The 25,873-nt window shown below is 37.9% G+C and overlaps 1 protein-coding gene across 2 annotated transcripts; it reads left to right on the top strand.

Moving 5' to 3' along the window:
* The first annotated feature begins 7,275 nt into the window (after positions 1-7,275).
* Positions 7,276-17,736, top strand: LOC113545067 (up-regulator of cell proliferation). 2 transcript variants are annotated; one of them, XM_053237820.1, is made up of 4 exons: positions 7,276-7,371; positions 11,382-11,447; positions 11,607-11,657; positions 12,548-17,736. In XM_053237820.1, exons 3-4 carry the CDS (start codon positions 11,636-11,638, stop codon positions 17,191-17,193), a joined length of 4,668 nt encoding a protein of 1,555 aa, XP_053093795.1. In that variant the 5' UTR covers positions 7,276-7,371; positions 11,382-11,447; positions 11,607-11,635; the 3' UTR covers positions 17,194-17,736. The 2 variants fall into 2 exon arrangements, with proteins under 2 accessions (XP_053093795.1, XP_026800006.3); XM_026944205.3 differs by lacking the exon at positions 7,276-7,371 and adding an exon at positions 7,379-7,801.
* The last annotated feature ends 8,137 nt before the right edge of the window (positions 17,737-25,873 follow it).

Raw genomic sequence — 25,873 nt, 5'->3', positions numbered from 1 at the left:
CAGTGCACTTACCACTATGCTACCACTCATCACAACTTAACTAATGGTTCAGTCTCTTGCTGAACCAGGGTAAATGGCTCTTTCTTAGGGCTTTAATATAATAAATAAGGCACCTGACTCTAGTCCTAAACCTCAATAAATCTTCTCTAAATCCTGCGCTAAAAGTATTGGGCTGAAGATCTGGAAAGATAACAAAATTACCTCTCAGAGATTATACCGCTCCGATATCTGGTGCAGACTATGTCCACACGCAGACTGACAAAACCCTGGGGTTTAAGTAGCAGTGTGAGCAGGTGCCGTGAATCAGCGCTGATTACCTGCATGGGACTGAGGCACTATAAAGGACTATGCAGGTGGCCACGGATTTGCCCGAGAAGGCACCCACAATGTTATAGAGAGACTATGAATTGAATTATGGGAACCAAAATTCTGACCAGAAACACTTTGTCCTTTAGTACACAAATTGGGAACACTAGTGATAGTGAACAGAATTCTACATGCTTGTGATTTTTTCCACCTGGAACATTACAGTGTCATTTGAATGTTACATGCATATTCTTAGGAGGAGTCGATGGGGAGGCGATGGGTGCTGAAATTTATAGGGATGGGAATTTATAGAGAAGTCAGCTAGTAGAGGGGTGTAGTTTCAGGCATTACTTACCACCTCAGCATTACTTCACTGATCCCTTTTGCTACACAAACTGCACCCAACACATATGTCCATATTTGAAATATGGTCTTGGCTCTCTTTAAGCACCAAAATGGCATCCCATTTGCAGACCTGCTAAAATCACGCTGTTGAATTAGGCAAGCACTCAACCCTGTTGCACCTACACACTCAGCTATGGCAATTTCATACCAAACACTGGGAGACATCTACTATATGATGGAAAGGTTCAGAGTCATCATCTCACAACCTTACTACTGGAGTCCCACAGGGGTTGGCTCTTGGTCCATTCTTGTTCTTCCTTTATATTAAATCTCTGAGTTCAGTGATCAGATCTGCCAGTACAGTGTAGACTATACAGTTACTCAAGGTACTTCTCAACTCCACTGCTAGAGAAAGTAGTGGCTACTATTTGGCCAGGAGGGCACTTCACATACTCCTGTGATAAATCAACCACTATATATTTAGACAAGGTCCTTCTAATTTATTTTCCGTTGTAATTCCACTGCTTGCGATAGTAGTGGCTACCATTTGGCTAGTGCAGTTCACATTCTAAAATACACCATTTTAGAATGTGCATTGCATCACCTTCCTGGTCTACTTCAGACCTACCTTTCACCTTTCCTGTTTTCAGCTGTCTCAGCACATAATGTTCTAACACAAAGGAACATCAGTTCCTTTGTTCTGAGCATGTACCGTTCTGAACATTTTCTAAGAAATCATATTACTGCCAGAGCAAGGTGTTTTTTCACCTGCTATTTCCTGCAATAGCAAGTTAAGTTTTGGGATATAAATTCTGATCATAACCAGCTGCAACAGAAATAGCACAGACATCACCGTCTCAATTTGAAGGATCCTTGGAAGGCAGCCTTCGTTTTGTGGCCTTCATTTGGGGGATCTTGAAGGATGCATCAGTGTATCCTTCGCGTCCTCCAATCACTCACAATCCTGTGGACACATTCCGAAATTCACAAAAAAAAAATGGTGGGAAACGAGTTGGCCCTGACCTCCCCCAAGTTTGTAAGGCCAAAAATGTTTTTGGAGATGAAGGCATTGAAGGCAAATTAATATAAAGATTTTTAAAAAGTATTTTTCCTAAATTATTTTTAAATCTTATTACAATACTACAATTGCAAAAAAAAATAATATTACTTATAAAAATATTATGGCATTACAGTTATGGTTTCCGTACTGGAAAAATAAAGAACATATTACAGTGTTACTAGCAATTCGCCATAATACTGCCATAACGCAATACCATTATATTTTTGTGGCTGTTGTCATACAGTACAGATCTCATACCTTACAACCCTAGCGAAATTAAAAGAGAATGACTTGAGTTAAGCTTGAATATATTATTTTTAGCTCAAGCTGTTAAGTATTAATATTATATGTTAAGCGGAAGGGGGGGGCGGGTATGCTTCATGACGTGGCCATGACAACACCCAATAACGCCAGCGAGGAGTGTTTGCAGGTTTTGTTTGTGTGCAGCTGAAGTAAACAGAATATTGTGACTGCAAACTACAGCCAGTGTTTCTGTTTTGCATCTTGTTTCGCTTTGTGTGTGTGTCACGTCTTCAGCCCCTACATTGTGTGGGATGTGTGCTGTTTATAGGGGCTCAGACAGGTAAACAAGAGCGTAATCATGCATCTGTCTAAACATCCCAGGGAAGAGTGGAGTGCCAAGCCCTGTATTTATGTTAGGGATGGAAGACCAGGGTAGTTAGACATTTTGGTTTCATTTTTGTTTCTAGGTGAGTGTGTGTATAAAAAACAAGAGGGAAAACTGTTTTGTTATATTTTTTCTATCCTTTACTACAGCCAGAGTCCACCCCTTTGTTACAGACATCCAATTCGAATACTCTTGTCTAATGTCTTGAATGTTTGTGTCCCTCAATGTACACACATTTTATTCAGTTGGCTGATCAAATTCTGCTCTAAAGTTTCCCACCCTAAAAGGCCAGCTTTCCCCCTCAAAAGTATTCCATTTATCAATAAAGCCCACATCTTTTTCGGAGCACCACCCAGACATCTTGAAGTTCAGCAACCATATCCTGCCGTAAGCTACGTCAACATGCTGCGTTGGGATAGGGTCAGAACATATTACAGCATCAGACATCACTTTTGCTAATTTACACACCTCTTAGTAACCTCTGACTGATGAAGGTATATATCATTACCTCCTCCTATCTTTGAAAATAACTCTTTGCTTTCCTAACACCCTATGTCCAGAAGGGGTGGAGGCTAAACTCTGGGTGTCTGCCCCTGTAATATACAACACACAGGTTTTAGCAATGAAGCATAGAACGTGGGCAATTCTATATGATGAAGGCAGATTTAGTCTCAAAGCCACTGGTTTAACATGTTTTAAAATTTTGATAGGACCAATGAATCCAGGAAGTCTCAATTTTAGGTCTCAGGTGGATAGCCAGGCCATTTGTCTGGGGCACAAGTGATGCAATAAAAAGGTTTATCTTATCTGTAGGTGAGGTGGCACTGCTCTGCTTGTATCTTATGTTGTATTATAGCTATTTGTAGGTGGATGTGTGCCGCCTCCTTCTGATCCATTTGTCAATTGTGGGGACCACAGAATGTTCCCCATTCCAGGGAAACATGGGTTGTTGATATCCACAGACACACTGGAAAGCTGTGAGTCTAATGGATGAGAAGGTGAGGGAGTTTTGGGAATATTCTTCCAAGGGCAGATAATGGCTCCAGTCATGTTGATTTTTAGAGCAGCAAGACATCTATCATCTTCATCAGCGCTTGTTCTCTTTTCAAAGTTTTCGCGCCGTGACCATGGGGGAGGAAACCTTCATGATGTAGCCCTGACATAGCAATGTGGACTTACTAGGCCGTCTCATTCTGGCGTTCAATGCTGAGGAGGAGTCTAGCATAGAAGCCTCAAAAGGACTGTTCTGTGAAGGACGCAGCCTCACTAGGACGCAACCTTCCGTCAATGAGGAGTATTTGCAGGTTGTGTTTGTGTGCATCTGAAGCGAACAGAATATTGTGGTCGCAAACTACAGCCAGTGTTTCGCTTTGTATGTGTGTCATGTCTTCAGCCCCTACATTGTGTGGGCTGTTTGCTGTTTCCGGAGGCTCAGACAGGTAAGCAAGAGCACACTCATACATCTGTCTAAACATCCCAGGGAAGAGTTGAGTGCCAACCCTTGTATTTATGTTAGTGACAGAAGTCCAGGGTAGCTTGACATTTTGGTTTCATTTTGTTTCTAGGTGCATGTCTTTGAAAATGGAGAATAGGGAAAACTGTTTTGTTATATTTTTTTCTATCTTTTACTACAGCCAGAGTCCAGCCCCTTTGTTACAGACATCCACTTTGAATATCCTTGTCTAATGTCTTGAATATTTGTGTCCCTCAATGTACACACATAATAGAAAAAAAAATGTTAGGTTTTGTGTTGGAGACATTGGAGGCTATTTGCCAACATAGGAAAATAACCTCAAAGAGGAAGCACAGGCAGTGGTGGGAAGGAAAACCTCCCTGAGTTGACATGAGGAAGAAGCCTTGAGAGGAACCAGACTCAAAAGGGAACGCTTCCTCTTCTGGGTGGATAGAGAGATTATGAGTCACTACCCATCCACTGGTGGGTACTATAGAGTTAAACAATGCTAAGTGTGAAAGGATATTGTGTATGAGCATCAGAGTCATTTCTCATTTCACTAAAGTTTTGTTTGTGTGCATCTGAAGCAAACAGAATATTGTGGCTGCAAACTACAGCCAGTGTTTCTGTTTTGCGTCTTGTTTCGCTTTGTGTGTGTGTCACGTCTTCAGCCCCTACATTGTGTGGGCTGTGTGCTTTTTATGGGGGCTCAGACAGGTAAACAAGAGCGTAATCAAGCATCTGTCTAAACATCCCAGGGAAGAGTGGAGTGCCAAGCCCTGTATTTATGCTAGTGTTTATGTTAGTAATGAAACACCAGGGTAGTTAGACATTTTGGTTTCATTTTTGTTTCTAGGTGAGTGTGTGTGTAAAAATCAGAGTCCACCCCTTTGTTACAGACATCCACTTCGAATACCCTTGTCTAATGTCTTGAATGTTTGTGTCCCTCAATGTACACACACAATAGAAATAAACAAAAAAACTTTTATTGTCGTTGACTCTCCTTTTTGGTTACAAGCTTAGCTAGGCATTTCCTGTTCACAATGGTAATTCACCTGTTACTGACCCTGAGTCACCCATCTCGGGGTCATAACAGTAAGAAATTATGACACTTCATAATTTTCTACACTACACATTTATTTTTGTTGTTATTTTTTTGTCAGCTACAAACATTTGCCTTTACTGAATGAAAATACCCTATCTGTGTTGTTGATAAAATAGAATAACAGTATTTTATAATCAATACAACATTTTACTGGGAGCCAGTGCAGTATGGATAAGATAGGGGTGATATGGTCATATCTTCTGGGTCTAGTAAGGACTTTGGTTGCTAACTGGAGCCTGTTTAAGCACCTACTGGAACATCCAGACAGCAAGGCATTACAGTCATCCAGTCTAGAGGTGAAAAAGCATAAACTAGTTTTTCTGCATTGTTTCTTATCTTAGCAATTTCTTATCTTAGCTATTTCTGAGATGAAAAAGGCTATCCTAATAATATTAGAGCTTCAAATGAGAGACTAGAGTAAATAATCACAGCTTTACTGCTGCAGATGGTGTAATTTCTACATAATCAGAAAGCTTACATCTAGCTGCCTGTGGTTCTAGAAGTGTTTCTTTCTTTTCAGAATTAAGTAGAAGGAAGATACTCAGCATCTGGTGTTTAATGTCCACATTCCAAATCCAAATACCATTCCTCAACTTTATTAAGCTGGTGTCTCTCGTATGACTTTGCTGAAGCACATCAGCATAGCAGTGGAAGCTGATACCACGTTTAGGAGTAATTTTACACAGAAGTAGAAGATATAGAGAAAAGAGCAGTGGACCTAAAATAGAACCTTGTGGAACACCAAACTTTACTTTAGTGTAGTCACTATTTACATCTACAAACGGATAAATGATCTGTTAAATCAGATCTGAGCCAGGAGATAGGTGTTCCCTTAACTCCAACAACATTTTCTAGTCTATCTAGGAGAACATTATGATCAGTTTTATCAAAAGCTGCACTAAGGTCAAGCAACACAAACAAGGAGATACAGCCCTTATCAGAGGCCAGTAGTAGGTCATTTACTATTTTAACCAGCACTGTCTCAGTACTGTTATGAAACCCTGAATGATAGATTTCATGAATGTTATTGCTATGCAAGTATGAACCTAACTGCTGTGCTACAACCTTTCTAGGATCTTGGAGATAAAGGACAGGTTTGATATTGGCCTATAGTTAGATAGCTGATAAGGATCAAGTTTGGGGTTTTTAATCAGGGTTTTGATAACTGCTAGTTTAAATGATTTAGGTACATAGTCAGTGCTAAAGGAAGAAGTGATTATTCTTAATAGAGGTTCGATTGATTCTGGGAGTATCTGTTTGAGGAAATGTGTAGGTGAGGGACCTAGTACACAAGTTGATGATTTTGAAGAGTCAAAATTAGTTTGGTCTGTTGGATGGGAATAAAGGATTCTAATCACTCTAATCTGAAGTGGTTATACTGTTGTCTATGTAGTAGGTTATCAAACTGTCTAAGTTAACACTTTGCTACTGTATTAAATAAGAATCCAGGATTATTTTTATCTTCTATTAGGGATATGCTAATCTATTTGTGATGTGCTGATCTAGCAGCACGAAGAACCTTTCTATAGCAAAGAAAACTCTCCTTCCATGGAATTTGAAATACTACCAATTTAATTTAATGTCATTTACATTCTGATTTTTGTGTGATCTGTTTCAAGGTTGTTATACCAGGGTGCTAGTTTTTCTCTCTAGTTATTTTTCTTTTAAGTGGGGCTACATTGTCTAGAGTGTAGAGGAATACTGACTGGAATTATTCAGTTGGCTGATCAAATTCTGCTCTAAAGTTTCCCACCCTAAAAGGCCAGCTTTCCCCCTCAAAAGTATTCCATTTATCAATAAAGCCCACATCTTTTTCGGAGCACCACCCAGACATCTTGAAGTTCAGCAACCATATCCTGCCGTAAGCTACGTCAACATGCTGCGTTGGGATAGGGTCAGAACATATTACAGCATCAGACATCACTTTTGCTAATTTACACACCTCTTAGTAACCTCTGACTGATGAAGGTATATATCATTACCTCCTCCTATCTTTGAAAATAACTCTTTGCTTTCCTAACACCCTATGTCCAGAAGGGGTGGAGGCTAAACTCTGGGTGTCTGCCCCTGTAATATACAACACACAGGTTTTAGCAATGAAGCATAGAACGTGGGCAATTCTATATGATGAAGGCAGATTTAGTCTCAAAGCCACTGGTTTAACATGTTTTAAAATTTTGATAGGACCAATGAATCCAGGAAGTCTCGATTTTAGGTCTCAAGTGGATAGCCAGACCATTTGTCTGGGGCATAAGTGATGCAATATAAAGGTTTATCTTATCTAGATAAGGTCTGTGGCTCTGCTCTGCTTGTATCTTATGTTGTATTATAGCTATTTGTAGGTGGATGTGTGCCGTCTCCTTCTGATCCATTTGTCAATAGTGGGGACCACAGAATGTTCCCCATTCCAGGGAAACATGGGTTGTTGATATCCACAGACACACTGGAAAGCTGTGAGTCTAATGGATGAGAAGGTGAGGGAGTTTTGGGAATATTCTTCCCAAGGCAGATAATGGCTCCAGTCATGTTGATTTTTAGAGCAGTAAGACATCTATCTTCTTCATCAGCGCTTGTTCTCTTTTCAAAATTTTCGCGCCGTGACCACGGTGGCGGAAACCTTCATGACGTAGCCCTGACATAGCAATGTGGACTTACTAGGCCGTCTCATTCTAGCGTTCAATGCTGAGGAGGAGTCTAGCATAGAAGCCTCAAAAGGACTGTTCTGTGAAGGACGCAGCCTCACTAGGAAGCAGCCTAGTGTATTTGCAGGTTGTGTTTGTGTGCATCTGAAGCGAACAGAATATTGTGGTCGCAAACTACAGCCAGTGTTTCGCTTTGTGTGTGTGTCATGTCTTCAGCCCCTACATTGTGTGGGCTGTTTGCTGTTTACGGGGACTCAGACAGGTAAGCAAGAGCACACTCATACATCTGTCTAAACATCCCAGGGAAGAGTTGAGTGCCAACCCTTGTATTTATGTTAGTGACAGAAGTCCAGGGTAGCTTGACATTTTGGTTTCATTTTGTTTCTAGGTGCGTGTCTTTGAAAATGGAGAATAGGAAAAACTGTTGTTATATTTTTTTTCTATCCTTTACTACAGCTGGAGTCCAGCCCCTTTGTTTCAGACATCCACTTTGAATACCCTTGTCTAATATCTTGAATGTTTGTGTCCCTCAATGTACACACATAATAGAAAAAAAAAATGTATTGTTGTGTACTCTCCTTTCCTGTGCATTTCCTGTTTACAATGGTAATTCACCTGTTACTGACCCTGAGTCACCCATCTCGGGGTCATAACAGTAAGAAATTATGACACTTCATAATTTTCTACACTACACATTTATTTTTGTTGTTATTTTTTTGTCAGCTAAACCTTTGCTTTTACTGTTCCATTTGCAAGTTTTAATGGGTGTTTTACAGAACTGGAAAGAAAATGCATTATATTGAATGACTGAATGAAAATACTCTAGCTATGTTGTTAGCAAGAAAAGAGAAAAAATACGTTAGATTTTGTGTTGGAGATGTTGGAGGCTATTTGCCAACATAGGCAAATAACCTCAAAGAGGAAGCACAGGCAGTGGTGGCAATGAAAACCTCCCTGAGTTGACATGAGGAAGAAGCCTTGAGAGGAACCAGACTCAAAAGGGAACGCTTCCTCTTCTGGGTGGATAGAGAGATTATGAGTCACTACCCATCCACTGGTGGGTACTATAGAGTTAAGCAATGCTAAGTGTGAAAGCATGTTGAGTATGAGCATCAGAGTCATTTCTCATTTCACTAGAGGTTTACCTTTAATAGTATAGTGTGTGTTGGGGGATAAAATACAATAGCAGTAATCAATACAACATTTTACTGGGAGCCAGTGCAGTATGGATAAGATAGGGGTGATATGGTCATATCTTCTGGGTCTAGTAAGGACTTTGGTTGCTAACTGGAGCCTGTTTAAGCACCTACTGGAACATCCAGACAGCAAGGCATTACAGTCATCCAATCTAGAGGTGAAAAAGCATAAACTAGTTTTTCTGCATCATTTCTTATCTTAGCCATTTCTTATCTTAGCTATTTCTGAGATGAAAAAGGCTATCCTAATAATATTATCTACATGAGCTTCAAATGAGAGACTAGAGTAAATAATCACAGCTTTACTGCTGCAGATGGTGTAACTGCTACATAATCAGAAAGCTTACATCTAGCTGCCTGTGGTTCTAGGAGAAGTGTTTCTTTCTTTTCAGAAAGGAAGATACTCAGCATCTGGTGTTTAATGTCCACATTCCAAATCCAAATACACATTCCTCAACTTTATTAAGCTGGTGTCGCTCGTATGACTTTGCTGAAGCAAATCAGCATAGCAGTGGAAGCTGATACCACGTTTAAGAGTAATTTTACACAGAAGTAGAAGATATAGAGAAAAGAGCAGTGGACCTAAAATAGAACCTTGTGGAACACCAAACTTTACTTTAGTATGCATAGAGTAGTCACCATTTACATCTACAAATGGATAATGATCTGTTAAATCAGAACTGAGCCAGGAGGTAGCTGCTCCCTTAACTCCAACAACATTTTCTAGTCTATCTAGGAGAAGATTATGATCAATGGTATCAAAAGCTGCACAAAGGTCAAGCAGCACAAACAAGGAGATACAGCCCTTATCAGAGGCCAGTAGTAGGTCATTTACTATTTTAACCAGCACTGTCCCCAGTACTGTTATGAAACCCTGAATGATAGATTTCATGAATGTTATTGCTATGCAAGTATGAACCTAACTGCTGTGCTACAACCTTTCTAGGATCTTGGAGATAAAGGATAGGTTTGATATTGGCCCATAGTTAGATAGCTTATAAGGATCAAGTTTGGGGTTTTTAATCAGGGTTTTGATAACTGCTAGTTTAAATGATTTAGGTACATAGTGCTAAGGGAAGAAGTGATTATTTTTTAATAGAGTTTCGATTGATTCTGGGAGTATCTGTTTGAGGAAATGTGTAGGTGAGGGATCTAGTACACAAGTTGATGATTTTGAAGAGTCAATTTTTGAAATTAGTTTGGTCTGTTGGATGGGAATAAAGGATCCTAATCGCTCTAATCTGAAGTGGTTATACTGTTGTCTATGTAGTTATTTATCAAATTGTCTGACTTTAAGTTGTTGATAAGTGGGTTCCCAGTGGCTCCCGTCATGTTGATTTTTAGAGCAGCAAGATCTTAAATCTAGAAATAGGAAGATTCCTAACAATCTACTTGGTCATTAGATTGTGGATGATACACTGAAAATAAACTATCATTGATTTTTAATTGTTGATGGAATGCTTTGAGGATGTGTGGAATTAATTGCACCCTTCTGGCAGATACAGTATCCTCTGGTATACCATTATATTTGAACACTACTTTAAAGGTCTTTGCAGTTTACATTGCAGTAGGAAGTTTTGCCCAGGGTATTAGTAGACAGGCCTTGGAAAAGCAAACAATTATTACTAGTGCTGCGGTGTAACCATGGGATTAAGGTAGATAAGTTATGAAATTTGAAACTATGTGAGGACAGGGATGATGTGATATGGGCAATGGTTCAAACAGGAGAGTGGGAGGGTATCAAGGGGATCTTTATTGTGCACAGCCTTGCCAGTATTGGAGAAACTGTGTCGCATCATGGTTCAGGGAAGGCCACCAGAAACTAATGTGTACTAAAGTAATGGATCTTTGTGTATGGGGATGTCCTGAGCTGAGTGTGGGCTCACTATTTAAGCAAGTCTCACAAGGTCTCTGCAACAGTGGAGCAAAGATTTTGTCAGAGGGCATTCAGGAAGCATGGAGTTACTGTTTTGTGTGTGGGCAATGTCATCTATGATCTATCAATTGATGTAAGCTACTATACTGATTCTCTTTTGAGTCTGTTTCCTCTCCATTCACCCATTAGGTCATTCCCCCATACACCTCTGTTCACTGGTTCTGATGCTTCCTTTTTATTGCAGTTAAAGTGCTAGTGGCGTATGAAAAATTAGTTGGGAACCTTCATTAATAGCCAGCCAGCCCCAAGATATCTCTCTCTTCCTTTTTTGGTCTTTGGTCTCTGGTAGGCTGCAATTCCTGTTGACTTGCCAATTTGGGGACACACCTACCCATGGCCCAAGTGGAAGCCCAAATACCATTTTTTCCACCTGTCCAAGTACATACTTCTTTGGATTTGCTAAGTCCTGCCTATCTCAAGGAATTTAGAATAGCCCTTAGGTGTTGTATACAGCACTGCTAATCATTACTATAAATGATCATCTAAATAGGCAGTGGCATATGCTTTGCACAAGTATAATTTTTAACAATCTATAAATGATTTGTTGACTGTTTGCAGAATGTCTAAAAGTAGACTATCCAAATAAAGTGTTATCAATATGAATAATTTGCTCAGTATTTTGAATACAAATTGATTTTGTAGTGAAAATAGCGGCATTAGTGGCAAAGTGCGTCAATGCATTAAATCATGTTCTGTTTTTCTCTCAACAGGTATTTATGAAAGTCTGTAATAACCACAAACTTATGGTGAAGAAAGATCGGATGACACCGATGAAAGTATGAACTACACACTTGCATTTTTGAGTGTTCAATGTTCATTCAAATATTTGTGTTGGTTTTTGATTAATTACATATGCAACTAGACTTTGCTTTGATTAATAATACTTTGCAACTGCAAGCCAACTATCTGTGCCTAATTAAACATATTTCCTTTAGTAAAACACTGTGGCTCAGGATCAGCACGGATGGAGTTAATGCAGCTCAAAGGTGAGTAAAAACTGAGGTGGTCAAAATAATGCATTAAAAGAAAAACTTATTTGCCAACCTTGAACTTGGTTTCTTGAACTTGGAATTTCTTTGTTTTTGCTACACACTGAACATATTTGTATTTGAGAATAATAGATGAGCATGAGACCAAAATAGCAGAATTTCAGATTCCTTTTCCTTGATATTTACATCTAGATGTGTTGCTAAATCTATGTGTGTGTTTGTATGTGTGTGTGTGTGTATGTGTGTGTCCTAATCAAAGCAAACACTTTACACTTTGTTTTACCCCTTGCAAACTTGTCAATTATGGCTTAAAAATATTTTCTATCTGTTGTTCACTAACTAATCTACTTTACTTTTTAGGTTATTGAGTATTGGCTGCCCAATAAATCAAGTTAACATAATAATTAAGAAAAAGTTGAACTAAATTCACTTTTAATTCCACTATATTATTATTCATGTTATTTCATCTCGACTATAAATGATTAGAATACTATTATTGGGGTAACACAATAAACATACATAACGTGTACAATAAATAAGTACATTTGAATATTTAGAATACTGAAATACTTCTAATACTCATATTACTATATCTAAAACTCAAATAATAGTTGGAATAAAGAATGCATGCCACTTAGTGTATTTCTCATCAAGTATACTTACAAATGTTAGCATATAAGTACACTAGTCTACTTTTCTCCAAGTACTTAGATTGGCCTATCATAAATACAATAGCGTACATCTCTCTAAATATACGTTAGCATGTTTGTCATAAACTTGGTAGCATTTTTCAATGAACTTGACAAATTAACTAAGCAGATATGAGGACAAGATATTTTCTAAAATAGTGATTATTAATATTGATATAAAATTATCTCTACTTTCAGATGGGTTTCTTGCATTTCTGAAAACACTGGGACTTGAACAATACTACCCAAACAAGCTGACTCTGAGGTCTTTGCTGGAGATCAATAGTGCTAGTTTATCTGATGAAGAGGTTCACTCACTGCAAGCAATACCATGGGCTTTCCTATGCAAATTACTGATGGTTAATTCAAATTCAAGATCTATAATATGTGTACTAGGTGAAAATAATGAAACAGGTGATTTGTTTGCTGAGCAGGACTGTGATGGTACTCCAAATCTTCTAGATCTCCACACTGCCCTCTTTGTCTGTGCAGACAGTTTCCTTCAGCAAGAAATGGCACTTAAGATGTCAATGTGCCAGTTTGCAGTACCATTTGTGTTACCTCAAGGAGTACATAATCAATGCATCCTTATGTTATGGGCTCTTCGAGGTATCCTGAAAGAATGGCGTCCCCATTCAATGTCAGAATCTAAAGGCTTTGTTGAAGACAGTGTTGTTCATGCGGAAATTCCCTTGATATCATTTGTGAGGCTAAGCAACTGCAGCTTGTCCAAGTCACAGGTTTTGAACCAAGTGCTCAACACGTCACAGCAGCATCATGATTTTTTTTCTCATCGAGAAATGATTGGAGGATCTGCTCCCAGGGTAATTTCTAATGGCATGGTTGAAATATGCTGGAATCTGCCAAGTGGAAACAACAGCATTGATGTCTTTCCTGAGCCAGTGGCTGTTGCTAATTTAAGAGGAGATATTTGCACTTTTGAAACACAATTCAGTTTCCTTACGCAAGTGACAACAGCTGTCTTTGTTTTCCTGGACAGTGTTAATGAAAATGAGCAAAGGCTGTTTGCCTCTTTACAAGAAATGAAGTCCAAAATCTTTCTTGTGGTCAATGCTAAGAGAAATATGAGCCAGAATATGAAGTCATCCATTAAAGCAGCAATTGATACTCTGCAGTTGGAAAGAGATCACATCATTCCAAAAACCCAAAACATGAATTTGGCTACTTTCTCAAAGACGATCACTTCTGTCATTAAAAAAGTGCTAAGTGAGCATCACAGATCATATGAAATCGAGGCTATGAAGAGAATTGCTCAAGAATTAGGTCTTGGCATTGATGAAAGTGAAAACAAAGCCTCAATATCAGCAGAAGAAACAGCAGAGAAAATTATGAAAAATATTGGCGTTCGTCCCATAGTGGAATATAAAAAGACACGGCTGCCACTTCAAGGTGAAAACTGGAAAAGACTGGCTCGCATAGAAAAAGAGCAATGCCGATTACAACATTCAAGGGAACTGAGTTTGGAAGAATATAAGGTCCAACTTCAAAAGGACAAAGATGAAATTCGGAAGAAACAAAGCCAGTATAAGATGACTGAAACAATGGACATCTTAATAAAGACATTGTCGACCTCTGATGACACTGAGCGAGCCTTTTTTCTCAGATGGCTGGGACTAAAGCTGGACTTGCGATCACGCAAACACATGGCAAACCTACGGCACAAATATACACGGTGTGAACAACAGAAAGACAGAGATGCTATAGCCCGATTAGACCAGGAGCTTCTTGATTGTTCTCTTGGCATAGAGCATTACATGAGAGAAATGGGACAAGTCTATGAGGCTGCTTCATTTGCTTCAACTAAAATGTCTGACAAAATTCTCAGTCTCCCTACTCTGGCTGCCAAAATGCTTCTGGCTGGGTTTCCTCTTGAACTACTTGATGGAGATGCATCAAATATCCCAGAGAAATGGGTGAGTGATGTTCTCATGGAGCTTCACAGGATGGTTGGGGAGAAGAGCCGTTTGCTGGTTCTGACAGTGTTAGGGGTTCAGAGTACTGGTAAATCAACACTGCTCAACACCATGTTTGGAGTTCAGTTTGCAGTGAGCAGTGGACGATGCACACGTGGAGCGTACATGATTTTCCTTCCTGTGGGTAAAGACTTGAAGGAGGAGTTACTTTGTGACTTTATCCTTCTGATTGATACAGAGGGTTTGAAATCACCAGCACTGGCACAACTGGAAGACAGTTATGAGCATGACAATGAATTGGCCACGTTTGTGATTGGTCTTAGTGATGTAACCATCATCAATGTAGCAATGGAGAATTCGACAGAGATGAAGGATGTCTTGCAGATAGCGGTTCATGCCTTTTTACGGATGAACGAAGTTGGTAAAAAAACAGTTTGTCATTTTGTCCACCAAAATGTTGCTGGTGTATCTGCACATGACAAAAACATGACAGACCGAAAAAATCTCCTGGAACAATTAAATGAGATGACAGTGATTGCAGCTGAGATGGAAAAGCAGCCTAACGTGAAGAAATTCACTGATGTCTTGGATTATGATGTGGAAAAGAATAACTGGTATATACCAGGCCTATGGCATGGCACACCTCCAATGGCACAAGTTAATGCAGGCTACAGTGTGGCTGTGTTTGATTTTAAGAAAAACCTCTTGGAGATGCTCAAAGCAAGAAAACAACCCTCCCAGATCCCAGAGTTCCTGCAATGGATGAGTAGCTTGTGGAGGGCAGTGAAGTTTGAGAACTTCATCTTTAGTTTCAGAAACAGTCTTGTGGCCCATGCGTATGACAACCTTTGCAAAGAGTTTTCAGACTGGGAGTGGTCTTTCAGAAGACACATCTTCTCTTTGCTTCGTACTGCAGAAGTTCAAATATCTAACACTGATACCAGTTGTATTCATGAGGTTGTTGATGCACTTAAAAAAAATTCAGATAAAGAGATCACGCTTCAAACAAAAGCAATTACTGAGAAATTGAAAGACTACTACAAAAGGAAAGACCGTTATGTGCACTTGGTTGAAAAGTACAAAGCTGATTTTACCAATAGCATTAAATCTCTGGAGACTGAAATGAAGCATGAAGTAAGGAAGAGATTAGATGCTGCTCTTAATATAAGACAAAACAAGGAGAAAGTAGAAGGAATTCATAGTAAGCAAGCTTCTATGATTGAGCGCCAAGTCCTCGAATTACTGCAGAACTACAAACAGCGAAAAGTTGAGGTGTCTGATGAGGATCTCAAAGCTGATTTTGAGAGAATGTGGCGAAAAGAGGTGGCAAACATCACTGGTCTAAAAGAAAGAGATGTTGCTTCTGATGTTTTTAATCAATTGCAAGCAAGTTTAGGAAATCGGAAAATCATGGAGGATTTACTAAATGTTGACAATGTGACACAATGTGGGCAAGTAGATTTCAAAGCCAGGAAAACACATGTGAAATTGGGAAAATTAAAAGGTTTAGTATATGCGCACCGTAGTGCAAAGCATGATCTACAGCTTATTGCAGATGATGCAATTACCGATTGCAATAGATTGATTGAAGAGTTTACACAATCCAACAGTAATTATCAAGAGACATTTACAAAAGCTCTGCTTGATGCAATTGATGTACAACTCAAAAATGCATGTGATAAATTCAATACCAAATTTGAAATTGACCTGAAATTGCACATTTGTGGCATTGCCTCTCGGAAATTTCTTGAGATGAACAGGAAGTATGTCATTGAGCATGATCCGTTACAATGTTTACAGAAATTTAAGAATCAGTACCTCTCTGATTTCATTGATTTGTACAAAGAGAGGGATCAGTGTCAAAGGAAAGCACAAGACTTCACTCAGCTCTGTCTCAAGCCAGCAGTGACTGAATACATCAACCAGTCTATTGGACCTGACATTGTTGATGCAGTTTTGGAGAATAAGACTACTGAGTATAGTTCACGAGCACTATTTCAGTACACCATCCTGAAGGAACTACTGGAAAAATCGAATTTCTGTGATTTTGCAGAGTACATTTTGCATTATGAGAATTATGCCAAAGATTGGATATACAATCACATTGTTAAATGCTTTTCCAAAGACATGTCTCTGCAAAAATTGAAAAAGAAGAAGCTGGAAATCATAATCAAAAAGATCACTGAAGCAGTTGAAACTTGTAAGCATGAAGACAATGGGTCTCCTTTGCCCAATAATGCAGAAGGTACCACAATTTTGATCCAGAACCTGTGCAAAGCTATGAGCCATGTCATCTCAATATCCATGAACACTGTGGAGAGGGTCCTGTTTCAGAACACAAGCTGTTGTGATCCATTTAGCAAAAGTCTCTATGAATGTATTGATGACCTGAAACAGCAAATAGAAAAGGAGATCTCAACTGATATCACTGAGACACTGAAAAATGTGTCAGTAAAACCCCAAGATGAGCTTTTCAAGAGGGTGTTTGGTTGTGGAGTGCAGTGTCCCTTTTGCAAAACACCATGTGAGGCAGGAGGAAAGAAACATAAGCTACACCACGCAGCTGTGCATAGACCACAAGGACTTTGTGCCTATAGAAATTTCGTGACTAATATTCTTTGTGAAGAGATTTGTACATCTAGTGTACATGGCAAAGGGACGTTTCAAAACCGTGAAACAGATTTCCAACCTCATCCATACAAAGACTACCAGAAATACTATCCAGACTGGCATATTGCACCTGACATGTCTATAGAGGCCTCTGATTACTGGAAGTATGTGCTGGTGACATTCAATAAGCAATTTGCTGAAAGATATAAAGCATTGCCAGCTGTGTATCCAGATGTGTGGAATGGAATCACTAAAGAGCAGGCTTTGATTAGTCTGAAGCATGTGTTTAATGTTAAATAATGGATGACCTGGCAAAATATCACTGCAGAAATACTGCCATTCATGAAGAGGACAACTCCATCACTCACAGTTCCATCACTAATGGTATTGCTCAGATGAATCAGGAACTGGAGCGCTAGTTATGTCTGATTGCTGACTGTTGAGACATCTTCTTACTTACTATTACCTATATATAGAATCAGTGTTACGAAAAGTGATTTTTGGGGATTTAAATGCTTTTTAATAAACATTTTATCTGTATGTCTACAATGATAAAAAAAATTAAAAAGTGTAGTTAGGATTTTTATAACATTTTGATGTTAATTCAAATGTTACAATTATGTTTATTAATTACTTGGTTACAATTATTATAACTTTGTTATAAATGTTACAATTATGTTTAGTGACTACTTTCCAAATTCAAATGAATGCATTATTCAGAACATATTGTATGAACGTATGAGTATATTCATGAACTAACTGCTTAAACAACACATACTTTATCAATCTGTCAATCAAAATTAGTTGCAAAGGCAAGTGTTATTGCAATGTGATTTACAAATAAACAAATAAAAATATAATAAACTAATAATTTTCTCATATTCATTCAATTTAATACTATTGCCATCACACATACATACATATACATGTGTATGCAGTATAAAAAACAGTTTAGCTAGCTTCAGTTGTAAACATATAACAGGCGTTAGTGCAAATATCATGACACACAAGACATAGGACATTATGTGAGTAGAAGCATTAGACAGGATACTGAACGAAAAGAAAAAAAATTTTCATCAGATTACTGAGTCCTCTATACATAATACATTACAATTGCACTTATCAAGCATAATGTGTTATAACGACTGGCATAAGATACATTAATGCTTAAAAGGTTTATGTGGAACAGATTATGAAGCAGTATTTAAGGGACCTAAAAAATGTTAAGTAACATGTTCATAATGACAATATTTTTGGCATGCCAGTCTCAGTCTTTTCATCTGTTTGTGTATATATTCCATGTGTTTCTATAACAGCACAGCCTGTCATGTTTTATTCCTTACATAATGCATTGAAACATATGCATTTGGTGGGTCATAAGAATCCTAAATCAGATCTAGACATGAGTGAGTAATTCATACCTTTTATTTATTCCTTTACACCTTTGATCAGCAACCGAAGAGACATTACTGTCAAATTATTTTATTGTTGAATTATTTTTCTTATTTTCATATTTGTGTTTAAAGATTTGAAACTCAAGTAAATGTAAATTAAATGGAACGATTGCATAAATGGAACTGCCTTGATCTGCAGGGTTAACAAACTTCATCATCATTAAGGATGTATCAATTTTATTAATGCGTGAATTGAAGATAAAAGGCAAGGATAGACAGATGCTTCCTATGCAAAAGTCTTGTCAGAATTCTGAACTATTACAAGACAAAACTGATAAAAAAAAGTTATAATTATGGTTTATAATAAGTCAGGAATAACACGAAATAGGTCATGCGGTTATACAGAAATAAATCCATGCTAGGGTTTGTTCTGGTGTTAACAGTATTAATTTATTTTGTTCAGGACTTGATTTTAAAAACACTAACAACCACAAGGTTTTTTTTTTTTTTTAATCTAATAGTGCACATAAAGTTGACTAATGATTTAAATCAACAATCATGATTAGTAAATCACAAGCTATCAAAATTCTCTCCTATGAAAAAAAAAACTAATAAAGTTTAATTTCGGAAAATTAGTTTGATAGCAGAGTTTGTGCAATTGGACTGCAGTTGGCAGTTTAGTGTTTGTACAGTATGTGTGTATTTTAGGAACAAATGCTTTAATTGTTAATTGTGGACTAGGTTAAGGTTGTATCAAAGACAGCACTGCCACCTTCCTTACCTCTCACACAGGTTTAAGGTGTGTTTGTTGTTTAGAAAATCAAACATTACTTGGAAAGGTTCAGAAAGTGTAAAAAAAAAAAAAAAAAAAAAAAACAAATAAAAAGGTTTCACTCAGCACTCAGTGTTGTTCGTGGCCCTTTGGAGGAACACCTAAACGTTCTTTGTAGAACCATACAGGTAAGGCTTTGTTCTTAGTAGAACCTTTTAATCTTTTTATAAAGAACCTTTAACTCTTAACTTAATGTTCTTTAATATAGCTTGGTGTTTCTTTAGGTTTACACAAAAATTATAATTAAAAACAAACAAAATGAAAACAAAAAGATTTTGGACAATGTGCTCCAGCAGCAGCTCCAGTGTGCTCCAGCGTGCTCCAGCAGCATCATGTCCTTTGGAAGGTATGCTATCTTTCAAGTACAGTTCCAGATGCCGAACATCATACTTGTCACGTTGTGGGGATTGAAGCTGGGTCTCTGGAGTGATAGTCCAACACCAATCAACGAGAATATTGGGGAATATAAACTCAAGTGCAGAGCAACACAGGTAGTGTCCAAAAGATTTATTAAAAGGTTCTAAAGGCCAACACAGAAAAAGCACCAAAAATAAGTCCAAACATGAAGGCAAACAAATCCAAAGGGAAAATCCAGAAATCATTAACACAGAGGCAGGCAGAGAATTCAGGAGACCAGGTAATCCAAAACCATAACAAAAGGCACAGAGTTTGCAACACAGTGGAAGACAAAGACTTAGCAAAGACATGGACATGGACAATGAGGTACACGTGAGCAAGGTAATTACAAGGCTAGGCAAAGTCAACAACATAGAGAGTAATTTGGCGACCTCTGGTGGTCAAAACTGTTGATTAGTGACAATACTACTGTAGTTCCCGAAGATTTTTGCCGGCTGAATTCCTTAAACCTAAATTATACCTCTTACGACTTTAGGTAAACTAATATTAAGTGAAACGTTTGTAATAAATGACAAAACCTGTTAAATAATCCCACTTTTCAGTTTGTGAAAGCTAGTAACTTCTTTACTACATTTGGCAGACACTCTTATCCAGAGCAACTTACATTTATCTGAAGGTAACACGCTAATATATCACATGACAGGGAGACAATGAGGTACACGTGAGCAAGGTAATTACAAGGCTAGGCAAAGTCAACAACATAGAGAGTAATTTGGCGACCTCTGGTGGTCAAAACTGTTGATTAGTGACAATACTACTGTAGTTCCCGAAGATTTTTGCCGGCTGAATTCCTTAAACCTAAATTATACCTCTTACGACTTTAGGTAAACTAATATTAAGTGAAACGTTTGTAATAAATGACAAAACCTGTTAAATAATCCCACTTTTCAGTTTGTGAAAGCTAGTAACTTCTTTACTACATTTGGCAGACACTCTTATCCAGAGCAACTTACATTTATCTCATTTATGCAGCTGAGCAGATGAGGGTTAAGGGCCCTGAGATGTGAACTCATGACCTACCTGTCAGAAGTCCAATGTCTTAACCACTGAGATACCACTACCGCTGCAGTTTCTATTTTTTTGTATTTTTATTATTACAATTAAATATTGTATTTAAAAATTGTTATTAATAATTTAATGTGACATTGACATTCCTCTCACAGTCTTATGAACTCCCTGCAAATATATATATATATACAGTACTGTGCAAAAGTTTTAGGCACCCTATTTTATAGTACAAACTTTGTTATAGATTTTTATTTTATGACTTCTACATTGTTGATTCGGTACAAAAACATTTTAGATTCCAAACATTAGTTTTCCAGCACAAAATTAAATGTTACAGAAAAATGTTTGTAGGTCAGTAAAGAAAGCAGCAGATTCCATAAGAGACACTTTTCAGACAAAAAAAACATAATGAAGGCTGCTGGGTTTCGCTGCAAAAAATAAGAAGCAAGTGTGAAAGTCAAAGTCTCCAGAAGAACTGTGGCTGCTTCTGCAAGACGCTCAGTAACACTTACAGCTCATTTCCTTATAAAACTGCACAAATTGTACCTGAGATACTATTTTTTTTTAAAGCGAAGGATTGTCACAGCAGATATTGACTTTGTTTCATTTATTACTGTTTACTGCTCTATATGGTTTTTTTTTTTTTAACCTAGAAACATTTAATTTCATTATTTTTGAAGGCATCTTTGCTCTACAGCATTTCTTTGCATGTGCCTAAGACTTTTGCACAGTACTGTGTGTGTATATATATATATATATATATATATATATATATATATATATATATATATATATATATAATTTTTCCAGCCCTTTGTTTCTCGGTGCATGTGATAACAATGAATTAAAATAAATGGCATGACTGACTCACTTCACACCCCTGTGCTACCGCATGTGGCCGCCAGATGGAGCTAAAACACGGCGATTTGATTTCGGCGTGCTGATGACGTCAGTGTGACGCAGGTTTGTGACGCTCAGGTAAATCGCGGGAAATGGAAACCTGACACTTTAAATGTGCTGGGAAACAGCAGGCCTGTTTTCATGTCCTGTAATTACTGTTTTCAGCTTTAGTCAGCAGAGCAGATTCACACACTGGTATAGAGGTAAGGAGTGCAATAAAAAAAGTGGAGGAAAATAAAGATAAGGTGCCATATTTACAAATAAAAAATGAATATAACTATTTAATATAATAAATATAATAATATGCTATATGGCCTAACATTCTATGGTTTATGAGACTTTAATTTTTGTTCTGTTTTTCACCAAATCAAATTGCAGTTTTTTTTGGCTTGCACTAGCAGCCTATATTTTAATAAAACTTTTGTAAAATATCTGTTTATAGTTGATAAATATGGCTGAGACGAAGCATAGCCTCATCTTAATCAGTTATAAACAAACTTGTCTACTTTCTAGAACAGTGTATGTTGTTTTTTATAGAAATAGTTTTTCAATTTAAAAAAAAAAAAAAAAAAAAAAAAAAAAAAAAAAGCCAAACAAGTCTTAAGTTTGGTTCCTTAGTGTCATGTTGGAGATACACGGTTAATATTGCCAAGAAGTATAGCTACTAATTTAGCAGTGTGCACTTTTCACCAGTTGTTTTAAACTGTAAAAGTAGCTATACTTACAATGGGAATGCCTTCCTGTGTGATTCAAGTAAAACTACATGTGGAGGACGAGCCTAGTGCTTTGCTTAGTTTGTCAGCCATTAGCTAATATAAATAGCTGTGAAAAAAATGTAAACATTACACAGGAGACTTATCTTAACTGTAACTTTATTACAAAAAAAAAAACCCCACGTAATTGTAATTTTCCTTTTCAAATTAACAGCGTAGTTAGCTTCTTGTAGATCTGAGAGACTGAATTATGCAAACCAGTATTCTGAGCAGAAACACTTTGTCCTCTAAGTACACAAATTGGGAACACTAGTGATAGTGAACAGGATTCTACATGCTAGCGATTTTTTTTCTGTCTGGAACATTACAGTGTCGTTTGAATATTACATTCATATTCTCAGGAGGAGGAGATGGGGAGGTGATGGGTGCTGAAATTTATAGGGATGGGAATTTATAGAGAAGTCAGCTAGGAGAGAGGCGAAGTTTCAGGTCTTTTTCCACACAAAATAACACTGTTTTTTTTTTATTTTTTTAACCACTCTAGCATTACTTCATTTGTCTGTTTTGCTACACGAACTGCACCCAACACACAGATCCATCTTTGAAATATGGTTTTGCATATTTAACTACTACTTAAGCACCAAAATGGCATCCTATTTGCAGACTTGCCAAAATCACTCTCTTGAATTAGGCAAGCTCTCAACCCTGTGGCACCTATACACTCAGCTGTGGCAATTTCTTATGAAACCCTGGGGGACTTCTACTAAATTAGATGGAAAGTTTCAGCGTCATCATCTCGCAGCCTTACTACTGGAGTCCCTCGGGGGTTGGCTCTTGGTCCACTCTTGTTCTTCCTTTATATAAAATCTCTGAGTTCAGTGATCGGATCTGTCATAGTGTAGGCTATACAGTTAATCAAGGTACTTCTCAACTCCACTGATAGAGAAAGTAGTGGCTACTATTTGGCCAGGAGGGCACTTCACATACTCCTGAGATAAATCAACCACTAGCACTGAGTCACTGTATCATCTATCCTGATCCTTGAGCGATTCAATTTCATCATCTCACAACCTTGCTACTGGAGTCCCTCAGAGGTTGGTTCTTGGTCCTCTCTTGTTCTCGCCTTATAATAAATCTCTGGGATCAGTGAGTTTTTTTTTTTTCTTTTCTTCTTTTTTGTATCAAAGGCTATACAGTTAGTCAAGGTACTTCTAATTTATTTTCCATTGTAATTCCACTACTAGCAATAGTAGTGGCTAACATTTGGCTAGTAGCGCACTTCACATTCTGAAATACACCACTAGCATTGCATCACCTTCCTGCTCTACCTCAGCCTTACAGTAAATACTTTGATCTCTACTGAACAAAGGTAATTGTAAGGTCACAGAGATAATCCAGTTGTGAGCCTGATACTGTGTTTGCTGTCCCTCATTGGTTGTAATTATATAAACTATATTTTTCAAAGCAAGCATTAGAGCCTGGTTACTATTGCAAAGGTCCTGAGGAAATCTCTATAATTATTTAAAGGATATTGGGCACATTATGGATGGATTTGAGGCAATATTATCGAGAACTTTCCATTATCAAGAGATCTCTCATGATTGTTTCCTTGCCTCTATTTAGAAAGCAGCTCGGATAAATATGCCCACATGCCGCAGTCGGTTTCTGTGTATTCATGTGTTGTGTGGTGTGTGGGAAAGGATATGATTAGTGTTTGTGTGAAGCTAGTAGTTAGTCATGAATGCAGGTATGTCACCCTGAGGTGAGAAAGACTGTTGGCTTGGAACACCTTGACCTACAGTTGAACTTCCACGGAAATTTTCTAAGCAACACAGTGCCGCGTCTGACACATGGAACGCTTAGTAAAACATTGATGTCAGTTCTGGAGATTATAAATTAATAATTGTGCTGTGTCTGTGTGCTTGAATCAGGGAAAGGGGTAATTAAGAGGAGTAAATGTGTTCTGTTTTATTAAAGACTGCCAGTCAGCTTAGCACTGAACCCTGAAACGCTCTCAACGTCTTCTGGATTTGTGTCAGCCAGATGAAAAACGTCATCAAAATATGCATTTGACCTTAGGCGGCACAGAGACACGCTCTCTGATGTCTCTGATGGTTCATTTATAAAGGTATTTTTATTCTTGTTCAAGCCAACGTGTCTGAATAGTATATGGTATAGTATAGAGTCCATGTCTGTAAAAACACTGTTAATAAAAGAATGTATAAACTAATCGTGATGTGTTATATACTCAGGTCTCAGGTTGCTGCAAGTCATGCTTCTTGGCAGTTTTACTCTGTTTCCTTCATGAGCTTTCTCCACAAAGCAAGTTTCCTCTTAAAGAAGTCAATAACGAAAGGTCATGAGGAGTGTGTTTGCATAGCTCACACACCCCACTCCGAAGCATCCCACCTACACCACGTCTCCACCCTCATTCCAGTAAATTCATCTCTGCTTTTTGTTTATCAGGTCAGGTACGGAATTTACCTCCAAGGCATAATCACCTTATGATCTCCCTGCATACGATTAAGTAATCTTAAGAATATGAAGATCTTTGAAAGCTCTGAGACATGCCATTGCTGGTTGGTGTTTTCCCCATCCATGCCTATCTTGGCACAGACAGGCCATTGCCAGTATTAAAGCTATAGTGTATAGGACAGAGTGTTATATTTGTGTCTTCTAAGTTGTTTCACACGTCTAGATGTAAATATCAGGAAATGAAAGCTGAAATTCTGATCTTTTTCTCATAATCATCTTTGTCTTCAGTGTATAGCCAAAAAAAAAAAAAAAAGACTTGGCCTTGCCATTTTAATGCTTTCAGAGGGGACTGTATATTCAATTTCTATAGCACCTTTGACAGTAGACATTGTCACACAACATTTTTACAGAAATCTGGATATAGATTTAGACACCTGATGAGCTAGCCAATGGTGATAATGGCAAGGAAAAAGTCCCCAAGATGACATGAGGACGAAACCTTGAGAGGAATTGGACTCAAGAGGGACCCACCTTCTAGCTGACACTGGATAATGTGATTTTAAAGTACTCTTCTACAATTGTACGCTATAAATTCGAACAGTACTAAATGTGTTGAAAGGAGGTTCAGTATGTGCAGGTGGTGAATTAGAGTTCTGGAACAAGAACATGACATTCTTGATAATTAGCAGCAGTTTTTGGATGCAAGTTTAAAATGACATTTTTTCATGTTTCATTGTCACGCACACTGTGAAAGAAGTGTGGCATGCACATACTCTGATTTCCTGTTCAGAAGCTGGTAGAATTTCAGGTTCCTTGGAATGACTTTGGTTCCATTTGATCAAGTTAATATTTACGGAATGATTGTAAACAGTAATTGTTAAAGTGACACCACACAAACATACCGGTAACTCTACTGAAATAGAGTCGAACCCAAAGATGCAAGAGAGGATGGTTAAGTATATGCTGTTCAGGCTTACCAGTGACTCGATTGGGCAGTGAGGTTACTTATTGAAATACACTATTAAGTGGAGACTTTCCACCTTCTCAGAGAGAGATTTCAGGTCCTAAAGGGAATTTTTGACATTTTTGTTACATGCAGACAGCAGGATTTTATAATATAGGGCACACAACTGGATGCAGTATGGATTCAGAGTTGGTCCTGATTCTGGGAAATTGTGACACAGTTCATGGTGACACTGAGACAGTCCCGCTACTAGTCCCAGAGTTTCTTCTGCATTCAC

The sequence above is a fragment of the Pangasianodon hypophthalmus genome, chromosome 10 (genome assembly GCF_027358585.1).
Source record: "Pangasianodon hypophthalmus isolate fPanHyp1 chromosome 10, fPanHyp1.pri, whole genome shotgun sequence".
NCBI lineage: Eukaryota > Metazoa > Chordata > Actinopteri > Siluriformes > Pangasiidae > Pangasianodon > Pangasianodon hypophthalmus.
This window is presented reverse-complemented; position numbering and strand designations above follow the sequence as displayed.